Source organism: Tetrao urogallus (genome assembly GCF_951394365.1).
Source record: "Tetrao urogallus genome assembly, chromosome: 2".
Taxonomy (NCBI): Eukaryota; Metazoa; Chordata; class Aves; order Galliformes; family Phasianidae; genus Tetrao; species Tetrao urogallus.
In genome coordinates this window covers 21,951,349-21,967,758 of record NC_136814.1, presented here as the reverse complement: position 1 = coordinate 21,967,758, position 16,410 = coordinate 21,951,349, and the positions used below count along the sequence as shown (strand labels likewise).

General features: G+C 41.2%; 1 protein-coding gene across 1 annotated transcript in view; it reads right to left on the bottom strand.

Annotated features, from left to right (window-relative positions):
• Window positions 1-773: 773 nt before the first annotated feature.
• The window catches only part of KCNH1 (potassium voltage-gated channel subfamily H member 1), a gene marked incomplete at both ends in the record, with an annotated part of 174,653 nt that continues 159,016 nt past the window's right edge, over window positions 774-16,410 (bottom strand). The window contains one exon of the mRNA XM_079550195.1: window positions 774-1,622. Coding sequence (XP_079406321.1) covers window positions 774-1,622 — 849 coding nt within the window. The remainder of the gene's footprint in view (window positions 1,623-16,410) is intronic.

The following is a 16,410-nucleotide window of genomic DNA, read 5'->3' as shown; positions in this document are numbered from 1 at the left end:
TGTTCTGCAGGTACACAGCACACCCAAACCTCCGTCCTCCAGCAGAAATTAAAAACACAGGTAATGTTCTACGATATCTGAGACAGAAGTCAAGATTTTGAAAATCAATATCCTGACTCAAAGAATGAAAATGTGGATGAACCCATTTACTAACAGACTTGAGGGGTTTTTTTGTGTGTTGTTTTTTTGGGTTTGTTTTTACATTTTTTCCCATCTTCTTAGCTGTCCCTTGACTACCCAAAAGTAACTTTGGTATTGAGTAGCACAAATTCTACTCCTCTTTGCTTTATTACAAGTACATGAAAATATACTGTGGCATTTAACATGCTGTACGGGTGACTGAAACAGTGACAACAGCAGCAGCAAAAAAAAAAATGCTGAAAGCACAAGCACCCTGGCCAGTCCTTATTCATATAGGCAAAAAACTGAGCTAACTACATAAGGCATGCTCCAAAAACCTAAGAGGTCACCTGGCGCTCACAGGGATGGCTGCTGCTTTCGGAGCTCTTATTCCAACATCCTGAGGGAGAAAGAGGGAGTGGGGAGAATGGGCACCAATGGAGAAAAGAAAAGCTTTATAAACTGTACCCTTGCTGTCAAAAAGACTTCAGAGCCAGCTGCCATCTTGACATGAGGTTGCAATTCCTGCTACTGTACCTTTTTAAACATAGGGAACATGCTTAGTGAATTGGTCCCTCACTTGTTTTCAAGATTAAATTTAAAATGTTAGGGGGGGTGTTCGTTTGATTGACTGTTTTTTATAAAGAAACACCTCAGCTAGCTCCAAACATGTCTTTTTCTGATTCTGGAGACTGGGGCCTTGATATTTCAAACAACTCCTGTGGTGACTGGGAGCTTCTTCTTGAGGTCAATATCCTAAGTATCTCAGCGAGCTGTTTTTCTATATTGGTCATTTTTGTGTTTAAAGCCTTGATGTCCTCTTTCAATTCGTGTTTCACTTCTAGCATGGTAGCCTGAAGAGTCTGTTCTGGGATAGGATAAAAGGAATGCTTGACCTCGGTGAGGACCGGGCTGCGGTCCTGTGGGCTTCTTGTCTCCCCAACATTATCCAAGCGCAAGTCACTTTTTGTAATGCCACTGTCACAAGAATCTGTCTTCTTCAGGGTAGCTTCTCCTGAAGCTTTAGTTCTCTCTGGTAACGTCTCCATAGATTCTGCTTTAGAGACTTTATTCCAGTCTTCGCCTTTCCCACAGGCGTCTTTGAATTTGGCCCAGCCTTTTCTCCGGGGGTAATCCCCTGATGCTTTACATCCTGTGTACTCTGACGTGGGGGCCTGAAGCTTTGCCTGGTCGGAAGTCCCAGAGGTTGAAGCTGACTGATATGACACAGGGGTTGCAGGGCTCTCCCGTACGGTCACAACACTGGCTTTGACCACTGAGCGTGCGGAGGAGTGCTCGCCTAGGATGTTGCCCTTCTCCACATCCAGGTCGTCTGGATCTCTGCCTCTCTCAGCTGCAAGCCGTGCCTCCTTCTGCTGCCTGAACCTCTGAAACAGTCGGCGGACAGGGTGATCTGGTGGCAAAATCAGGGGGGCTTCATTCTTCCTTTTCATTCTCTCCTCTTCTTCTCGTTTCACATCGCTGATTTTCCGGAATACAATCTACATGGGGAAAGAGATTTCAACGCTGTCATTAACTGCAAGTTTGTTAAGGAGAGGAGTTGTAGAGAAATAATTATTTGAAAGATTTTATTACTACTAACAAATGAATAACCTCTGCACATTTATAGCAACATTACCACAGTTCTCAAGTGTCTTATTTTGTGAACGTGGCTTTCTTCGTTGTTTAAAAGCATACATCATCTGTCTTACAACATCAGAAAGAAAAAGCTCTTTAGTTCCAAGAAGTCAGCAAGGCAGTGCCATTCTAAATGCAATGATCCCAGGAACTTACTTGCCCTGTTTTGTGTCATAAATGACTTCTTATATTTGTTTTTCTGAGTCTACGGTTGAGCATCAATTTTCTAAAGTTACAAAGACTCTCTTCCAATCTTACAGCAGCCTCATCCCAGAGCTCACTTGCTATACATCACACAAAAGTTCTGATATTTTAAGGAAGCTTGGCCACTAATAGAGTGAGCACAGCAGAGATGAGTCTGGACTCTCCAAGCAGCAGTCTGCAAAGTACTTCTTTCCATGCAGTCCCTCCCACACTCTCTTCTAGAAGCAACATGCAGATTAGAAACAATGCAAAACTCAAGTTAGTCCCAGTGGTACAAGGACAATGAAGAATGAACTCTAAGAGATGAGGAAAAGCTATCCATGGCTGATGACTACAGCAGCTTGAAGAGCTTCTCATTTTATTTTTTCATTTTTATGTGAAAATACACTTTTTTGCATGAAGAAACATTAATTTTCAGTCTATTCTCCTAACCAAGCCTTCCTGAGCCTGTGAGCTAAGCAGTTTAAGGGAGCAGCCTAGGGGTCTTCAGTACTGATTTTTATATTTATATTATTACTGGTGGAATGCTGAAGGTGATCCACCAAGCAATTTGTTTTGAGGCTTCATTGCAGAGCATAAAAGATGTAGACCCCAGCTTCTACAGAACACTGTCACCTGATGTCTTCAATTGCCTTTGGGAAAACCCACTCTAAATCCTTATGCTCCAGAAATAACTTTCTGATTCAAATCATTACTAGTAAATGTGTAAACAAACCCACCCCTCCAGTGCAGAGAGATTTAAATTAAAACAAACATAATAAGCACTGATTCACTGGCACACACACACAACACATGTTGCTTCTGACTTCAATGCTTCTTGACAGTTCTGTCATTGTGAAGCAGGGAAAAACACTATCTTAACATAGTGTCTTCAGGAAGAAGTTGTCAGACTTGGCAGCGTTACCCAGATGCAAAAGAATAAAATTAGCACAAATGATATTTTATTTCCAAGCTGCAATTAGGAAGCTAAATGTAAGGTAAGTAAAATGAGTATTTGACTGTACTACTTTTTTTCCAGGAAACTTAGTCTGCAGCAGGCTCAGTATAAGGTGGACAAAGCACAATCCTTAGTAGTGAAAGAATAACACTTTTGGGAATGGAGTATCAATACAGTGATCCAGGATAATGGCTTCCCACATGCTGGCAGTTCTCACTTTAAGTGAAGGAACAGTGCCAGCCCGAAGCAAGAGCAGCTGCCCTGCATGCACTGCTGGAGCCTTGCTGTGCTGGGGGTCAGTCTTGCAGCAGGCCCAGGCTGGCTCTGGCTGCACTAAGCTCCAGCAAAGCAAGGCAGCTATAAACCAGATCAATTTGTCTCTGCAAACTTCTGCATCCCCAACCACACCCTCTGCTGGAGCTTGCGTGCTTGGTGCTGCTGTAGACATCTATGACCTGCACGGTGCCATGCCAGGCAGACGCGCAGTTAGCAGGGCCACTGTCTCTGCCCATGAGCATGTTTCTGCATGTGAGCAGTCTCAGTCTGACCTATGGATCTGGTCCATGTTTTCCCTCAGTGCTCAGAAGAGACGTACAAATGGGTGCTGCAATTGTCACCATTACAGAGTCAATAGGGACAGCACTGTGGTGCTTGAAAGAGCTGAAAGCCAGGCTGCTTCATAGAGTCCTTGTCCAGTTCAAGTCCTGTTCAATGCAGTCTGCTCAGCATTTTGTCTTCTAAGCACTGGATTATCTCTGACCTTTTAGTTATTGACTTTTCTAACATAAATGAAGGTGTTATTTGACAGAAGCTGCCACCACTACTGCCCAGTACAGATGAGAAGGCAATGGAGGAAGTTACAAGCAATAACTGCTTAACTCATACTAGCCACTGTGTCCCATACAGCCCATGGCACAGGCTCCATGCTGGAGTACAAGAAAAGCAGATATATCAGCAAACACAAAAAGGCAAACACTGAGATGTATTGTTGGCAGTTCTCATCATCCTCACAGGCACTGCTGCTTCCTGCTACACTGCCTAGGTGAGGCCTAGGTTCCAAGCATGGCTGGGTGTGCCACCAGCCTCCTCACTGAGGGGTGCTCTGCCTCATGGCCCCGAGCATGCCCACTCCTTTCCTGCAGACCAGGCTGCATCACAGACAGGAGCCTACGTGGAGGGATCAAGTACATAAAATATTGCATTTATCTTGGTCTCCTCACCAGCATGCAAAGGAGGCATGCATTTCCATTTTCTACGTGAGGCTTTATACCAGCCACAAGGCAGTATCACACAGCAGCAATCACCTGCATGAATGCAGAAATGCAGTCCTCACATCTCTTGTCCTGTTCAACATATCTACTTATGTGACAAATTGCGCTCATGCAGTGCAAATTGAAGCTTGTGTACATTTGCTAGGGGACACAGCCTCCAATTCTGGGGTTGGCTGCTTTACCAAACTCATAAGACACCAGAGAAATACCTGCCAGACTGCAACCTGTCTTTGGGAAGCCCAGGAAAAGCTGTCACTGGTCCCATTTTTGGCAAGCTCCTCAGTACTACGTTTTCTGAAGATAGCTCCATGTTATGTATGGAGCAAAGGTTTTATAACCATGCAAAGATCAGCAGTAATTGAACAGACCTTTTCTACAACTGCATTTTGGATTTTTGTTGCTGCAGTCTCGTTTAAGGCTAAATACAAATCTTGACACATAAAAAATACAAATAACTACTTTAAAGGGACACTTTTCTTAAAATTGTTGGGGAAAAAGCAATCTGTAAGTGATAAAAGATTTGGAAGCATCCAAGATATGCAGAAAATGTGTTTGTTATGCTGACATATATATACCTGCTCCCACAACGAGCCCAAGTGCAAAGGAAATGAAAATAGTTTTCATTTGTTACGAGAAAGAGAAGTATGGACCTACACAGTAGTTTTAATGTAGAATTTGATAGGGCTATAAACTGAGGTTAAATCCCCAAATATGCCAAAGCTCCTAAGACAACTTTTAGTTCAATTTCTCTTTATCAATCTTTCCAAGCATTAATTTTTTGCTGGGAAGGAAGAATGTAGAGGTTGTACTCTCAAAATTTCCCAAGCTGCATTAAACTCCAACCAGTGTGAAAAGATCAACTTTGCAAACTGTGCACTTCTCCATAACACCATCATCTGCAAGAGCAAAGCATGCAGAACAGTGGGAGCATTTTAGAAGTATGCAAAACCCTAACTATGTTAGAAGAGCCTGAACTGAGATGAAGTAACAAGAAATACAAAGACTAGGCATAAAAGCGCACCCAACACACTTCCATTCTCAAGTCTTTGATTAAAAGGTGCTGAATCTTTTAGCTCTACAGGAAGGCCTCCCAGGATGCCAGAAACATGAGTATTGGGGGGATATTAGCCTAGATTTGCATAATAATAATAATAGTACAGAAAATAGCTCTGTTAGGCACAGAATACTGCAAATGCCTCATAAACATTTGACTGAGGTATAACTGAGGCAGTTATGGTGACACTGTAACAATTTTATTTTTGGATAATACAATCAGAGAAATGGAGAAATGCACTGATACCTACTAGCACATCCACGCCCCCATATGTGCCATTGATCCATGACAGCATAGACTGTGTAGCTGCATTCCTGCCTGTGCATGAGCAGTGTCTGAGGAAGAAAGACAGGATTACATCCAGCAAATCTTCCTTTCCTCAGTATATGTGCTGAACTCTTCAGTAAGCTTGGGGGCAAAGTTCTGTCTCTTTTTATCTTCAAAGAGTTCTCAGGCTGTACGCATAGAATCAATGCTTTTAGAGTTTAAGGTCAATATTTATCCTCAAAGTATTTAAAAAAAGAAAAAAAGGTGAATGTAGATGAATACCTGCACTATCTCTTTGGTTATCAAATGTGGCATGCCCATCAACTATCAGAAGAGGAGGCTCAGGGGAGACCTCATCGCTCTCTACAACTGCCTGAAAAGAGGTTGTAGCAAGGTAGGGGTCGGCCTCTTCTCCCAGGTAACAGCAACAGGATGAGAAGGAATGGCCTCAACTTGCACCAGGGGAGGTTCAGTTTGGATATTAGGAAACATTTCTTCTCAAAAAGATTGGCAATGCATTGGAACAGGCTGCATGGGGAGGTGGCAGAGTCACTGTCCCTGGAAGTGTTCAAGAAACATGTAGACGTGGCACTGAGGGACATGGTCAGCAAGCATGGTGGGGATGGGTTCAGGTTGGACTACGTGATGTTAGTGGTCTTTTCCAACCTTAATGATTCCATGATTCTATTATTTAGATCTTCCTGGTCTCAGCACTCAAACCCAAACACCATTTAAATAACTCAGCATGAGTATTTTGCATTAATAAGATTTTCTTAATTTCTTTATGATAAGACTAGAAGAAAAGCCTGCAGTGGCTTCCAGTGTAGGGTAGGCAACAAGTTTGCTCTGAAGGGACATTCACAAAGAGAATCTTGCAACAACTAGATTATTTCTTGTAGAAAAACATCCTATTTGGCAGCAATAGAGAATCCATCATCACATCTTGATAAAAGATTCCTACAGGTTTTGCTTCAAGGCTGAGATTATCTGACGTCAGCGGCAATTCTGTTCCTTCATCCCTCACACTGTTGAACATTTACTTTTAGAAACTAATTCTAGAGTCTTATGTTCAAAAATCTCTGCAGAGGTAGTACAGCTAATGTACCATTGTTTTAAATTTTCAATGTAACATCAAGCTTCCCAATTTTAACTCTTCTAATTCATTTGGATTATTTCCAGCCTTCCCACAACTTTCAAAGTCAGTAAATTCTCCTTCTTGCCCAGACCTAGAATATATAGTTGATTTACTTAAGTACAAGGTTCCCTTTCAAAAAATCAAGTAAAGCAAAATATCCTACAATAAGTCTTTCAGCTGTTTCCCTCTGCTGGCTCACTACTACTTATTACCATTCTCATCTCATTATTTGCATTGACCAGATGTTTCTCTAGAACTATCTATCAGAGCTTCAAGTTGTTTTTACCGAGCAATAAGGACAGGAGAAATGGGCACAGGGCTGCTCACTTTGTTTCATGAAGACATTTCAGAGAACCTATATTAAGTTGGTCATTACAATAGAACACTGCCTTGCAAAAAGATGAAAGCATGACGTGCTTAACAAACAACAGTGCAACCTCAGCAGATGCAAATAAAAATAGAATAATTTGAGTGCCTAATTCCATTACATGAAGACTGGGAGGTAGAAGTGAATAATATGAAGGGGTGTATGGCACAGCAAAAAGAGGAGTAGGCAGGGACTGGATAATAGTCAGTGCCTTATCCAATATGAAAGCAACAGCAACAAATGACAGTTGGAGTTGCATAAAGAAGACAAGTTCATGGTTCTTCCCCTGAATACAGTAGACATTCTGAAGGTAAAAAGTCAGCGTAGATACAGTAAGAGAGCAGGCAAATACTAGGCAGAGAAAGACACTCAGAGCTAAAAACCAGACAAAACTAGTAACCTGCTCAGGAAAAACAGTTGGAGGCTGCAAAGGTATCTGTAAGAATTGTCACATATGAATTATCGCTTCCTTAGTTATCCATAGGCAACCCTAGATAATTACATAGGCCAAATCCAGATCTGCTGCCCTACTACCAAGGAAACATTTCCAATGAAGGTGACAGAGGAAATACCAGAAGGACAAACATCAGAAGAAAATATAATAGAGACTCAAAGACGCAAACCTTAAAGATCTGAGCAGACCATTCACCCACTGGAGACAAATGTTTACTTTCATTGCATCCTCTCACTTGCACGCTGGACTGAGAAATCGACTAGTTTGCAGCATTACATAGATTTCACACAGCTTTGTAGCTTACCCAGGTTTAATGAAACCGCTAAAAACAGCACGCTGTTTCGGTACCAGAGGGAGACCACCTGGTGCACATGAGGAATTGAGAAGGCCACTGTCTCTACCTGCTACTATAAGGAACAGCTTACTACCATCTCTGAATGCCTGGGAGTCCACTAAGTGCACTAGAACAATGCTGTCAGCAGAACAACAGCAATTCACGTCCTTTAACACTCTCCCCTGAACGTATGCACAGTCCCAGGAAAATAGCAAACAGAAGGGTGAGACAGAAGTAACGTGTCAGCAACTGTTTTCTTGCTGTTAGCTGATTGTAAAAGCAAGCACTGAGACAGCATTGCATGAGACAGTCTTGAAGATCAGGGGGAGCTTCATTTAAAACACATTATGAATGTAGAGAAAATCATATTCTGTCAAATGCTAAAAAAGACCTGCTTGCATTAGAATTGGAAAGGATCTTTCAGTCTTCTGCAAAAATACCCATTTCTTTTCAGCTTTGACTTGTGAGAATTTAACCAAGACCCACAGGAGAGGACAGAAATACGGATTTCATCACATTTCGAACCAGACTGTCATTATGGAGTTACTATAATGAGGCTCCTAGCCACAAAGCTGCTGCTATTATTAGCTCTGGAACCTTATTTCTTTCCACCTCTACAGCATGCACAAATACTACAAGATTTGGCAGGTCTTCCTCAGCATTAACAGCAAGTAAGATGGCAGCATTTTGATCCGGTGCTTAATAATTCTCTTTCATGGATGCAGAAACATTCAAAGAGTCTGGAAGTGCCAAGTATCATAAACAATTAAAAGCTTAACATTGCTTCATACAATATTCACAGAAAATGGACTTAAGTGTGAGGAAAACAATCATGAAAAAGGCATTTATTACTAGGCAGCCCATCTAGCATCTGCCAACAACTGATGAAAATATCTTTAGGCTGATGTTAGTCCAATGAAAATTGGACCCGATCTTTTTTTTTTTTTTTTTAAAAAAAAAAAAAAAAAAGAAGAAACCAATAGGAAATAGAAAAAAACAGAAGAAAGAGGAAGGAAAAAAAAAATAGAAGGCTTGACAATAAAAACACCTTTGACACCGATGTTAAAGAAACTAAAGCTGCAATTCTCATGTAATATAGGATCAAGAGGGCAGGCTCACAACGCTTCCCACCAAAACCTGCAATGGATTTCACTTCCATTATCTATTACCATAGTCAGTTCCTGGGTTCCTCATATCAGCTGCACTTTGAAGACATAAAGGGAATTTGTGTAAGAAGGTACATAAGTACACAGGTCACATTTATGACAGGCAGGAGTGCAGATTCCATTATGTACTTTAAGCTTCAAGGCACAATCTACTAAATACAGATACCTCTTCAAAGAGTGGTGCAAATCATCCACCCAGTATGGCAGGTGGCTTTGACCCTAGGCTTCAGTACATGGGATTTAGGCCCATGCAAAACAGAACATCTGCAGTAATGCAGCAGATGTCAGCAGCTTTGTACAGGGTGCAACAGCAGAATTTGGTTTCTGTTTCTGAAAGGGTAGAAGCTCCTCTCCAGCTAATGTCACATTCCTCCCAAGGCACTCCCAAATATTCTTACTTCTTAGTAATAACCTGAAGATTCAAAGTAAACTAAGGCTTGGAAGGTGTTGGCAGTAGGGATGTAGGGGAGTGTTTGTGCCAGGAGTGCTGGGCAGGAAACCCCAGATATACATGGAGCACGCACAGACCAGAAACCAACAAGTAGGTGTGCACAGCTCTCTTCCACCTCCAGGAGGCTGTAGTTCTGTGGGGAGCCATCTCAGTTCCTCTAACAGAGCACTACCTGCTTACTCTTCAAAAACTAGGCTTCTGCGCACAGCTACATCATTAATATGCAAGTGTTTGGAAGAAGCACTAATTCATAACTTAATGAGTATCCTTGCTATCCAGATGAATAGAGGTAACAAGGTTTTCAATCTAGACAGTATAACATCTGGGGTAACTGTTACTGTCAGGAGCGCCATCAGCTTCAACAGTACTGAAGCTCCTCTCTGTGACAGCATACTTTGTTGCCTAATTACAAACTCCAGAAATACTGACTTGAATATTAGCATTTAATCATGTCACTATTATTTATTTAGAAGTTCCGCACAACTCAAGACTTCACTCCTTTATGTCGAACTCCTCATTCTAATTCATGCTTACAGGCAATTTTAGTGTTGAGAGAAAAGGAGAAAAGATTTTACAAAAATACTACGAAAATAAGATGGAATTATATGACCAGAATAATCAGCAGAAATAATAGACAAAACCTGACATAACTCAATCTACAAGCCTACCCTAACAATTTTTGAGTCATCACGAAATGTTTTTTCTCCTAAAGAGGCTCTCAAACACTGTCAGTGTAAATTTAGAGAACAACACATTTAAAATTAAAAAACACATCACTGACACCGGTCAGTAGTTGGGATAAACATTCACAACTGCAGCACATTACAGCTCATTTAGCAACCCCCTTCACTAAATTATGAGAAGAAAAAAAGAATCACAGGAGAAAAAAATCAAAATATATATTGCTAAAGATCTACTAGGACTTCATTATTTGTCAAAGGCAATGTTCAATTCCAAACAATATTGAATGCGTGGGCAAAGGTTTGGTGAGATTATACTAGGTCTGAGAACTAATATGCCTGTCAAAATCTGAAATGCTCTACAGAAACTTGTTTGCAGTAAATGAGGAGAAAAAAGAATGTTTATGCTTTCTGCCTGACAATCCATATTTTCCAGAAGCAATACTTATAAATTACTATTTTCACTGTTTTTTTGTGGTTTGTTTTTTTTTCTTTTCATTTTTTTTCCTCTGTAGTACATGAGGTGCTGGTGCACACACATCAGACACACAAACAGTTCAAGTAGACTCATCTTTTATTGTAGACCAAGATACTGCCTTCACTCCTGGGCACACAAGCATGCCTTAACAATTGTTTTAAGGCCAAGGCACAGCAGGAACTTACCTCTCTGTTACCTAAATCACGAGTATACAAAATACCACATAACCCAACACCTAATGAATACAGCATGCCTTCTCAAGAGTCAAAGGCTGTTTCCCCAAACTCCCTATGGCTTGCTGCCATTTGGGGACTTTTCCTCCCTCTTAACATTGAGACAACCCCACTGGAGATCTGAAACAGACATAGAGATTGTGTTGCTGCGAAAGGCAATGATGTGGTCAGATAATAGTTAAATATGCGTAGCTTGTTTTTAGTGATGATACTAGTTTTCCAATAAGATAATTTTCTCTTATCCAGTGGCTGCCTTTCAAGCAGGTTTTTTTTCCTGCTTTCATTTGTCTGCTTTCTGTCATTAAACTTACAGTGATTGACAGGTATTTTACTTTCCAAGTGGGTATCAAATGCATTTTCAAATGTATTCAAATCAATCCAGCAACATCAGTCCCAAGAGCTTACAAATCATTCAGTTACTTTTCAATGCCCACTCCTAAACCAATCCACACAGACACAATGCTCAGTGTCCCTGACATACAAGGCTTATTGAGCTCTTGAGATTATAAGCTGAGAATTAAACTCAGCTGAAAGTTCATTGCATAAATTGCCTCAACTGTAATACTGAAGGAAAAGAAGCTAACCTGCAGCTCTGCAAAACAGGAAAATATTTCTTTCCCCAGCCTGGCTAGCCCAGTGTTGGCAGCAACAGCTGGGCACACCCCAATGCTCAGTTCCACTCAGCCGTCTGTCCCTTCCCTGTTAAACAGCCCTGCTTGGATAACATTACACAAGAAGAAAACAAACTGCTAATAAGTTAATGAGAATCAGCAATAAAAAGTACATTGCTTGCTATTTCCCAAAGCAGCTGTCAAATCTCTTCAGCCCTAACTAACAGCCAGGAGCTTGAAACCTTGAAGAAAGGAAAACTGTTAACTGTAGCTGGTTGTCTCAGATCTTCTCATTACGAGGAGCTTCTCTTAGCCAGCAGTTCCTGGAAAAAGGTCTCTGACATCTGGTGGGAAGTGATGACCCAACCCTCCTTGTCAAGTGTCAGACCTAAGATCTGTCTCCCATCCACTAAGGGCAGAGGCAAGCTAATTAAAGTAGTCAAGAATTGACAGAGAGAATCCTTTAGAGCTCTACTTCTTGATTTTGTTGCATGCTTTTTTCTTTTGTAAAAACAGACACTTAGGTTCCGCGGCAAATAAAGGTTCAAATACTAATATTGAGAGAAGCTTTCTATCTTATCAGTTTATTTGATTCATGCATCTCCAAGCATTTTACAGCAATCCCTCAATCCTGCAAATGTGACTGGTGCCATTACTTTGGCTTGTTATTCATATAGTGGCAATGTTTAAGGCTGTGTTAGTGTTTCAGTTTATACACACACACAGCAAAATGCCATTACTCAGTAACACAAAATAGCCTGTTTCCAAGGGAAGACATCACAGGCACGGCACATATTACAACACCACTATGTCAGTCACACGAGATTTTATGAGCAGCTTGAAATGCCAGTTGTGCTAGATGGCCCCTACTGCTATGACTGGAAAAGATTCACCCTTAAAAGTTCCAGATAAGAGATCCTGAATATAATTTTACAGTAGACTTATGATTTCAAACACAATTAGCTTAAATGTTCTGAAATTTCTCTAGAAGAAATCAGGATAACTCAGAACAAGCATACTGTTCCCTGGAAAGAAGACTGAAATGCTTGTTTCAGAAATACTTATGATCAAGTGTGTTAAAAAAATGATACAATTTATTTCAAACACTGCAGACCTCTACAGGTCTACCTCTACTTTCAGGAGCAGCAGCAATTGCAAATCCAAGAATCCCTGGCACAATCTAATGAAAACCTAAAATGTGTATTTGGCCCAGCCTTCATTGATATCACACCTCTCACTCTTGCTTATAGATATATGCAGATGACACACATTCTGAAAGGTTTATTCATTCCCAAATGCCATTTAAATTATCATAAATTCAGACTGCATTTGCAACTGATTTTAAAAAAAGGTTTTGTTTAGAAAAAATATGCTTGTATCAGCCTCCTAGATAACACTATCTTGATGCTGTATCCCACTTTCTAAATATTTCAGAGCACTCATAGACAGCAGAAAGCAAATTCATTTCCCTTCTGCCAAAAAGATTTGAACACTCCTGTCAAGAGCATGTTCCAGTCACCACATCAGTGGGCAGGGCTGCTCAACCAGCACAGAAACTCAATTCAAATTCAGAGGCACACAGAAATACACCAAAGGGTGCTCTCCCTTTCTTCATCCCTTCCCAGAGCTTTGCACTATAACAAGGCAACAGTGACATGGGATGCTCATTCCTTGCAAGCATGGCACAGACCAGTATGGAGGTAAGTAAATTTCTCTATGAAAGCTGCTCTTGGTTTCACTTGCTGTTTCACTTTGAATGCACAACACAGTATTCCATCATCAGGGCTGCAGAGCCACTCTGTCTTCCCCACCCAACGTTTCTAAATGAATAAAACAAGTACAGCAGCAAGGAAGTCCTCCTGACTTCAAAAACAGGGGTTTGAAGTAGGGTCCACTGCATCCTGTCAGTGACATATCCTGGGTAGGAATGGATGTGGAGGTGGCACTCATTCTCTGTCACTGGAGCTGCTCTGCTTTGGGGAACAAGTCAAGTTGGGGAACAAGCACAGGGACTCCCCAGGGACATGGGGAGTCATGTTCTGGCTTCTGTTCTGCTAAATGCCTTCATTACTGGTTCGGAATGGAAAATCACAACTAGAGAGGCTGCAGCACCTAATCCCTGAACCTCTCAGGAGCAGTTTTACCTTTTCCTCATCTTCCCAAATCAGTGAGAAAAATGAACTTCCTGAGCTTTCCTGGGCTCATCTGATAGCCACCTTCTTCAGCTTTGCGACTCTAACTCTTCATTTCACCAAAATAAAATGCTTCATTTCATCTTACAAGCAACATCTCATTAAAGCCTTCAACCTCCCCTCCCATTTTTCTACAGTACTCATGCAATGCAAAACATTTAATTTTCATTTGAGTGGAAGGTTTGAATAGTTCAGCGTAGCTGAAGTGAGACAGATTACAGGCTGTACCTCTACATGGTTATGCACTTTTTTAAGTGATCAATAAAGTATTGATCATTTAACTATCATACTTTGCCATTTCTGCCTCTTTAATGTCACATTGGGCTAAACTTGAACATCTAGAGTGGCATCTCCTTACTTCCTCCTACGAACACTACAACACCATTTTCTCCTTGTTCTACTGTTCTGACATGAGGAAAGAAAAATATGTGGCACAGATTGCCCTTGCTGCAGCTTTATATTGAGCAAATTGTCTCTTTCCTATTGATAAGATTGGGACTGTAATTAACTTCTGAGCCTCACTGAAACATGATGTATTTTGAGTTTTGGAGTTGCACCAGTATTTAGAGGAGCCACCACCAAAGCCATTATCTCTGGTGGGGAGGGAAGCAAAGCTTTGTAAGCTCAGCTTAATTCCTCCTTACACTGCACCATAGGCTTTTTAGTTCTCTATGTGCGTTCATGGTTTATATTTACATAGCACAACTTTATTATTTTTGAAACAGAAGGTATGTTCAAGGAGGCTGTCATACTGTGCTTTATGCTACTCATTTTCCAGTGTCATATCTTGCACAAACCAATTCTTATCCTAAGTGCAGGAACATAAAACACCATCATCGTGACCAGACATAAATGAGCTATGTTTTATACTCTCACTTTTCCAAAAACTGGAAGACTACAGACAGCTAGAGCTTGGAGAAACATCTGGAAGCCTGGTGGGTTTTGTGCTGTGGTAGACCATCACCAGGTGCTGTGGGCTTCTTCTTGGCACCACTGTGTTGCTTTGTTGTGCAATCGTGCAAGGGGGAGGAAATAAAGGTTTGCTGCACATCTTGCACAGTTTGGGCTACATAATCAGTACCTCTTGGATTTGGAGTACAGCTGGAAACAGTTCCCAGTATAAAGTGTCAGCTAAGAATGGGCACTTCAGTAAAAGCAGTAAAATTTTTCTGCAATAATTTGTAGTGTACAAATTTAACTGTTAAGAATTATGCAAATGAAACCAAACATCTTCCTGTTTCCATGAGAGCTCTCCTCTCCGTTCTGCTCTTTGTTATGCTTTTGAAAGACATTCTGTCTGTGAGAATTACTGATCCAAAACTCACTTAAATATGGTGAGAGGAGAAGATGAATGGTCTTACCACAGGCATAAGCTGAAAAATACATACCAAAAGAAAAAGGAACTATTTCCTTAGCAACTGAAAAATCCAGCAGACATACAGCTGTTAAGCTCAGAAATAATACCATACTCCTTAAAGAGAGTGTTTCAATATAATTGTCATTTAATGGAGTATTCCAATTAGTGACACACACACACACAAAAAGGCAACACTATCCAAAATATTGTTAGAATGGATGCAAACTCAAGCAATGGCAAAAGCAGGTATAGCGCAGTTTACCACTCTGAATCTGAGAAAGCAATAGCCAGATCAGATGCTGGGTTAGTATATTCAGCAATGACACAGTTGAAAAATTTAACAGAAAATAAAAGCATCTGTGTAACAGCAAACACCACCAAAGAACCACCTCCTGATAATGTTTTCAAGTAAGAGAGGCTGCAATACTCAGAAACACAAAGCAACTCTTCATTATACAAGCAGCACCAGAGACCAAAGACTGCATTTTGGCAAGGGCTTCAGCATTCCTCATAAAGGAAAGATACCTTCAGGTGTTCACACAGTGACATCCTCATCAAATGGATTGCTTTTAGGACCACCTCCTATACTGCACAAAATTCCTGCTTCCCATGGGCACTCACCCATCAATTGGGATTTGTCACCTACGTTCTGTTCAACCTCTGGAAAATCTCTGACTTCCCTGGGAGAAGCTGCTCTGAAATCACAGCTCCAGAGCAGGTCATGGAATCGTAGAATGGTTTGGGTTAGAAGGGACGTCAAAGATCACCAAGTTCCACACACCAGCACAGGCTGCCCAGGGCCCCATCCGACCTGGCCTTGAATGCCTCCAGGGATGGGGCATCCAGAACTTCTTTGGTCCTGAACCACTGTTGTGTCTCTAATCACAGTCTGGGGGCTGGGAAGGACGAGCAGATTTTAGTGATCTCATAGGCTTGTCAAGAATGCGTCTGCTCCCCCACCCCCACTATCCTCTGAAATGTCCCTGAGACTTCCTAACATGTGTCTTTATCACCACTCTGTCCACCGCATAGGTTTATATCAAAATTAAGTCCTTAAAAGGACTTTATCTGGCTCCACACTATCACACAGGGGTTTTGCTGCAGAGGTTTTGGCACAGCTTTCTTACAAAGAAGCTACTATGCTTCCAGATCTCAAGCAGGTGTTCCAAAATGCTGTAGGAGCAAACTTTTTCTCTCAACATGGAATAACACAACCACCACAACTCCTGGCATGGGGCCTCCAAATTAACCCCACTGAAGAAAGCCTGCAGTGCCTGCACACACCAGAGCAAGTCTGTGCAAAGCAAATTTACTTTCCTTCCAATTTATGTATTCGCTAACACTATGAGGTGATCCATATTGTCTGGAGAAACTTACTTTAAAAAGTTGTGGCTTCCCCACCTTTCCTTCCCAACTGTTATCTAATACTGGACTTTCTGGCAAACACTTGACTACAAAGGC